The 7,455-nt window shown below is 38.3% G+C and overlaps 1 protein-coding gene across 1 annotated transcript in view; it reads right to left on the bottom strand.

Moving 5' to 3' along the window:
• Positions 1 to 7,258, bottom strand: part of LOC128248175 (uncharacterized) — a 10,493-nt gene extending 3,235 nt beyond the window's left edge. The window contains exons 1-2 of the mRNA XM_052969057.1: positions 7,149 to 7,258; positions 3,308 to 3,442 (exon numbers count right to left, since the gene is read on the bottom strand). Of these exons, the coding sequence (XP_052825017.1) occupies positions 3,308 to 3,442; positions 7,149 to 7,215 (202 nt within the window). The 5' untranslated portion in view covers positions 7,216 to 7,258. The remainder of the gene's footprint in view (positions 1 to 3,307; positions 3,443 to 7,148) is intronic.
• Positions 7,259 to 7,455: the final 197 nt, after the last annotated feature.

Below are 7,455 nucleotides of genomic sequence, written 5' to 3'. Positions count from 1 at the left end.
GATTGGTATGCCAAGTTCAAAAATGGAAATTTTGACCTCAAAGACGCGCCTCGTTCTGGCCGTCCAGTTGAGTTCGATGAAGAGCGATTGAACCAACTTTTGCACGAAAATTCTTGTCAAACGACAAGGGAACTAGCAGAGAAAATGGAATGCTTCCACACTGCTATAGAGAAGCATCTTTAATTGATGGGAAAGGTTCAGAAATATGACAACAACAAAAAAGAACGAGCCACAATCTCCGCTGGTTTGCTTGCTCGTCACTGCTCAACTCATGGACACAAGTAACGATTTCTTTACCGAATCGTAACTGGCGATGAAAAATGGTGCCTGTACATCAATATGAAGCAGCGTAAGCAATGGCTTAGCCCCGGTAAACAAGCGATACCGCGCGTGAAACAAGATCTTAATCTGCGTAAAACGAGGTTGTTTCGTATGGCGGGACTGGGAAGGGATTATCCATTACGAATTGCTTGAACGGAACCAAACGGTCAACGCGGAACTCTATGTTCAAGAGATGAAACGACACAATACGGCTATTCAAGAGAACATACTTAATCGTCAATATGGAGTTCTACTCCATGACAACGCTCGCCCTCATATCGCCAATATGACCAGAGAAGCCATTCAAACGCGTGGCTGGGAAATGCTGCCACACACGCCGTACTCTCCTGATTTGGTACCAGTGGATTTCCACCTCTTTCGATCTCTTTCAAACGCTATGCGCGGAGTTTCGTTCAATACTGATGCAGAATTGAGAGCTTGGTTGGATCCAATTTTTCGAGTCGAAATAAGGTGATTTCTACCAACGTGGTATTGAAAATCTTGTTGAACGTTGGCAAGAAGTTGTAGACAACAAGGCTGAATACACTATTGATTGATTAATTGTTATTGTTTATTAAACCTTTTAAAAAATTTAAATAAAGAAAAATGGCAGGAACTTAGTTGCCAACCTAATACAATTAACTTCAGCTGTGTAAACAAACATTCATGTTCGAGATGCGTACACATACGAGTGTAGGCTGAAAAGTTCATAGGCTGTCTGTGAGGGAGTGATCCTGAAGCTGTGAAGTCTTGCATGCATTCAGTTCAGCGTTTCATCATAATGTCTGTATTTATTTTTGTTGTTTTTTGTTGTTCAAGTCAACAGTCATCTGACTATTCAAAGAAGACTTCGACTAGTTGAGACTTCTCTTGAACATGGGGAAAGTTTAGTATGAAGTACCGGAAGAAAAGAGGGTTTAGCTCCGAATGATACATTACGCTTACACAATTGCTACACTAGTAGATGACGATCCATTTTTGTCAACTTACAGTTCAAACGTAGGCAGTTGAATTTAGGAGGGGAACAGAGAATAGTAAGGATGATCTAAGATCTGGACATCCTGCAACACCCACTACCGACGAAAGCATTGATCATGTTCGTAACATGCTGATGGATAAATGGCGAATAACTATAAATCAAACAGCCAATGCTATTCCCATTCCCCATGAGAGATTTGAGTATATTCTGAACGATGGACTTGGCAGGGCAAAGGTCTCTGTTCGGTAGGTGTCAAGTCTTCTGACAACTGATGCAAAATGCACAGGAAAATCTGATATTATTAGAGGCACATCCAGCTGGTTTCCTTGAACGTGTTCTAACCTAGGTATAGTATTGGGTTCAGCACTTGGAGAGACAATGAGACAATGCATGAGGCAACAACCAAAACCTCCGTGCGGTGGAAACACTCCACATTTCCTACTCCAAAGAATGACAAGGTTTTTTCATTTGCAGAGGAGGAGAAATCTTCATTTTGTGGGGATGCAAATGTAAAGAACTTTATCGATTATCTTCAAAAAGGACTCACGAATGATGGGGAAGTGATTACGAAAGGCTATGAAGACCAAACCCCCAAACCCCAAGCACCAAGACCCAAGGAAGATTGAAGAAACTGGACCTTCAGGACATTGCTCTAGCGCACAAATCATTGGATTCAATGGCTGTTGTGAATATGGCTTTGAAAAGGGTTGCTCATCCTCTCTTTTCTCTTCTTTCCGCCGCGCCTGACTATCACCACCTCCCCAACATGGAAAAACGCTTGACTGAGAGCCATGTCGCTGTGGAGATTGATGACGTCATATGTATTGTTGATGGCTTTTGGACCAAAAGAGTAAAACCATTTTCAGCAATGGGATCCAATGACTGCGGCACCGATGGAATAAGTGTGTCAGCGGTGAGCTGGTAGAAACGTTAGCAAGCCGGGCGAAATGATTATCGGTATTTCATCTGCCGCTACGTTCTGAGTTCAAATTCCGCCGAGGTCGACTTTGCCTTTCATCCTTTCGGGGTGGATTAAATTAATACCAGTTACGCACTAGGGTTGATATAATCGACTTAATCCCTTTGTCTGTCCTTGTTTGACCCCTCTATATTTAGCCCCCTGTGGGCAATAAAGAAATAAGTGTGTTGACGGCAAGGGGAAATATGCTAGGAAACCAACGTCATTTGCTCACATTCCAAGAGAATGTCTTAGTCAGCCTACTAACTTAGCCGAACCTCGTACTGATGTCAATTGATGATACATACAGATATAAATAAACTTTTGAAATTCTCACAAAAGCACAATCTTTGAAACATACCATCCATGTAACTTATAATTGAAGTTAAGCATTGAAATATGAGAATTGTTTATTCTGTTTGTCTTTAGCCCTAGGATTTATAATAGCGGTTACCCTGTTTCCATGGCATTTAAATTACCAATACCAACATGAAAGGGCGGGCTATCCGTTACAGGTTTTCATGCGAGCAATTTTTTAGGGGAGGCAACTAGTAATTTTCGTCGACTCCGATATTTAACTGGTACCTTAATTTTCGACCTCGACGGGATGAAAAGTAAAGTTGAACTTAGCGGGACATAAGTTCAGGACCTAAAGATACGAAGGAAATGCCGTTAAGCATCTTGTTCGTTGCGCTAACGATTCTATCAGCCCACCAGAAACGTTAGTGCATCTTCCGAAATGCTTTACGCTATTTAGATACATTTCGTTACGCACTGAGATTTAGCCCTACTGTGTTGGTCTAGATCACATTACATTTCGTTACCTAGGTTCAATAAACGAAGAATCCGTCGTTTACTAGGGTTGAATTGACCGTCTGTGATCTAGGGTACATCAATCTCACAATTAACGCTGGCAGATGGTCAGTAATTAAGAGTTACCGAACAACGCCTATCACATTCAAAGCAAAGCAAATATAAACCTTCGTTGGGATTTTGATGCATCAAAACACGCAGTGAAGAGAGGAAATAAATTTTTTTTGTCAACTTACACAAATGTGTTGCCTTTATTTTCATTTCACCATCAAACTCGTCGCATATTTTCCTGGTACATGTTTCGGATATCTTTTCCACCCATTCTTCTCCAATATCGCGGCACAAAATGCCGTCGTCACATCCCGGACACTCTAAAGAAAAATACATACATTATAATAGTATCCACTAATGAATATTAGATATTTTACAAGGCAGATTTATTATAAGTTAGCATTGTTAAAGATGGTTCCAATAATATCCAAGTGTGATCATAATTTTCGCTTCCTTCTAATTCATATATGAAACTCAGTCGGATCGTTTACCTCTTTTCTCGGTCCTGTCTCCATAAAACAAATACGTGTGAGGAATATATTGAAACCAATTTAATGGACAGGTACGTACTTCTACAAAGGTTTCTCCTAATTACAAGCGTGGTTTGGGCAAACCAAAAGGTTTTGGTGTGAAATGATAAATCGCATAAAGATAGGAAACACCGGATTTCAGGTTTCGGTGTAGGCGTTTTTTTGCTGGCCACAAGTCATGAACGCTAAAAAAAAATAAAGCTAATAGTAATAATGATAATGCTATTATTATTATTATTATTATTATTATTATTATTATTATTATTATTATTATTATTATTATTACTAGCAAATCTACCCATCCACGATGGAGGTATAAAATGAGAGAGGGAAATCATAAGAACAGTATGTATTGAAACATGTGTCAATAGATTTTGATATCAATACGATTACAAAACTTCCTTGTAGACAATATTTTGTGTGTGGTCGACACTAATTTTCAAATTACTGGATTTCGTTGCTCTACACATAGCGACGTATAACTAGCCGTGTGTAAACATTAGACTGAGTAAAAATACACCTATACGATCTAAACTCTGGCTCTGTGTCTTGTTTGCTGTAAATGAGAAAGACAGTTTTATAGGAAACTGCCTGCGTCTAAATGGGAACTGAAACTCGTTATCGGTTGATATAAGCGTTATCCGCGGAATGAACACGCGTTTACCATTGCGGGGCCAGTTGCAATCACAGCTTCGATAACATTGGAATTTAGTTCTGATACCGTGTATCATGTTTCATTGCAGTGTCTACTGGCCGGATCAAAATTCCTGAGGAATATCATCGGACAGTTATTTTTCAATTTGATTTTATGGAGTGACAATCCCGATGGATTTAAGTTGTTCATGAAATTCTGTGGGTACTGGTGGTAGCTTTCGTCAGTACTCTCGACCTTCCCCAGGTAAGTTGCTGACCATGTTCTCATTCACACTGTTTACCACTTCACTGGTCGAGACGATGACAACTCCCCAACACAGCCATGATGCGATTTTATAGCATTCACGTAAATCATTAAAGACGAATTTGCATATTTCGGAAATAGATGACGTCTCGATTACAAAATCTGGCCAAATTCGAATCACTTTCCTCAGTGGGTCAGTGAACGAACATTGTCCGGAACCGATGTCACTTAAATAGGTTGTGTAAGGTATATCTTAAGGATTTCGTAACCTCATGTTTTTCTTTAGACTCAACTCCGTCACAGACCTCCAGATGTACGATGTTTTCAAGGTGGCTTGTACTATTTGGACTCGACTACCACGTTTAACAACTGGTATAATCTACTTCCAGTCGCCTACAAAAAGAGCACATGTTCCGTCAAACGGATTCGTTTGATCTGATATTGCGTCGAGAACGATCCAAACATTCATATATGGTCTTGTCGCCTTGGCAAACTTCATCGACTATTATTAGACTAGTCATTCTGAAGTGTTGCGCAGTTGCATCCTGAGATGACATGTTGCCGCAGGACTCTGGTGTTATGTTTCTAGGCACTTTGAACCGAGAAAGAAATGTCCGGTCATTGTGCAGCAATGTTGCTGCAATCCCAGATAGAGCTGTAGCGAGTACGATTTTTTTTCTCCGAAATCAGAAAATCAGTGGGGGGGGGGTACAGACAGACTGACGGACATTACGCCCACTATGGTATGATTATCAATAATAATAATAATAATAATAATAATAGTAATCAATTCGGTTTGGAGCAGGTATTATAAAATGACAAAATACTGAAATGAAGAAAATGGATAACAAGTCCAAGAAAATGTTGACAGTACACGGAGCTTTCCCCCTTAAACGTGACACCGGTAGGCTGTACTTCTCCAGAAGAAAGGGTGGGACAGGTGTAATCAGCTGCCAGGTAAAGGAAAACAGCCTGGGGTGGTGTATAAAAAATGCCGCGGAGCCACTGTTGAAAAACACGAAGAAGGCCAGGGTTAGCAAAACCGAAAATTGTGTAACGAAAAAATTTAAACAGGAAATGAACAAAGAAAAAAAAAACGGGAAAAGCATTGAAGGAAAAACACTGCCCAATGCACTCATAAATGAAGAGGTAAAACGTGCAAAATCGATTGACATAAAACATTAAGATATGTGGAACATAATAATACACTTGCTCTGAAAACACTAACCTACGTTTCCACATAAAACCCCAGAAACAAAGAAGCGTTTAACATCATAGTCCGAAATCTCCCAATTCTCCATAAGGATCCCAAAGCGCAGGAAATTGTACGTATCCATAAAATTAGTAAAAGCAGTAAACAACCAAAGATATTAAAGAAACCTCTCGCAAATGCTAAATTATAGTCCAGAATAACGGACGCAAGAGGAAAAAGTGTGATCATCCTAACTGCGAAGAATGTCTCAGTCTTTTGGAAGGATCAGAGTTCCATTTTAGACAAGGTCAAAAATTCAAAATTAAAAGCAACTTCTCTTGCGCCTCTGAAAACCTCATTTAGGTAATCTGATGCTCAGGCCGTCATAAAAACTATATAAGGGATGACACGATATCGCCAGAAATATGTCAGTGAAAGCATTGACAACTGTACGGAACAATTACAACCACAATTCCTCATTTTCTCATTATATCAATTTAGTATTTGGACCTCAACACAAGTACAATTAAATAAAGAGGCATCATTTATCGAAATATATAAGCCAGTGTTAAATATAAATTCATACTGAAAATTAAAGATTTACCTCATCTATTGTAGAATATAAGCCAGAACCAAATGTAAACCAATATTGAAATTTACAGTTTTATCTTCCATTTACTGAAAAACACCTTGGATGCCAATTATCCCCTCTACGAAACAAAATCTCTAATTCAGAATTGCATCCAAAATACAAAATTTGAAAAGCGTTAGCGAAACCGGTTATTATGTTGGAAGTAACAAAGATCAATTGTTATATAATATTGTATAATAATTTTGCTGTGATGATTCTAATATATTCTTTAGTCGTGTAAAACAAGTTTGTTCTTTATCTTATTTCTTTCCTTCTATACTACATTTAATCACCCACCATGCATTCTATCTTATACACATACACAAGCGCATATATATATATATATATATATATATATATATATATAATTAAGATTCCGTTGAATTGGGTACTGCTGCATTCCCTCTCTAAATTATAGTACACTTGACAAGGTATGCATTACTTTCTAAATTCATACTGCCAGAGATATGACAATAAACAGTGTAAATATTTTGAGTTCCATTATTCATGTGAATATGTTAAAGCAGTAGTTGTAACCTATAGGTTTGAAGACTATGCGGTCATCTGAGGAGAAAGGCTTCAGAAATGATTTAATGTTTTCATTAATCAAATAAAACGATTGCGTCCAATGATCGTAATGAATTGACACCTGTACATTTCGTTACTCATTTATACATGATTGTGTGCATGTGATTGTGTGGTTACTCATATATACATTCATCCGTGTAAATATTGTACTTAGGCAATATATTTTCATATATGAAAGGAAACTTACTGGGGTTTGGCATAACATCTGTTAATGCAACCAAAATCAGCAAACAAGAAGGAAGTAGTTGTGTCATTTTGATCTGGAAGTACAAATGTAATTAAACGTAACTGAATTCGTAACTGTTTTCTATTTCAAAGAAGTGAGTGCATGCTATACGTATATATTTGCGTTCTTGTGTGTGTGTGTGTGTGTGTATGTGTGTGTGTGTGTGTGTGTGTGTGCGTGCGTGTGTGTGTGTGTATACTTTTACCTGTATATATGAATATATATATATGTGTGTATGTATGTTGATATATTATGTGTGTATATATAT

The sequence above is a fragment of the Octopus bimaculoides genome, chromosome 6 (genome assembly GCF_001194135.2).
Source record: "Octopus bimaculoides isolate UCB-OBI-ISO-001 chromosome 6, ASM119413v2, whole genome shotgun sequence".
In the NCBI taxonomy this organism is placed as follows: Eukaryota; Metazoa; Mollusca; class Cephalopoda; order Octopoda; family Octopodidae; genus Octopus; species Octopus bimaculoides.
The sequence above is the reverse complement of the archived record's forward strand: the minus strand, read 5'-3'. Positions and strand labels throughout refer to the sequence as shown.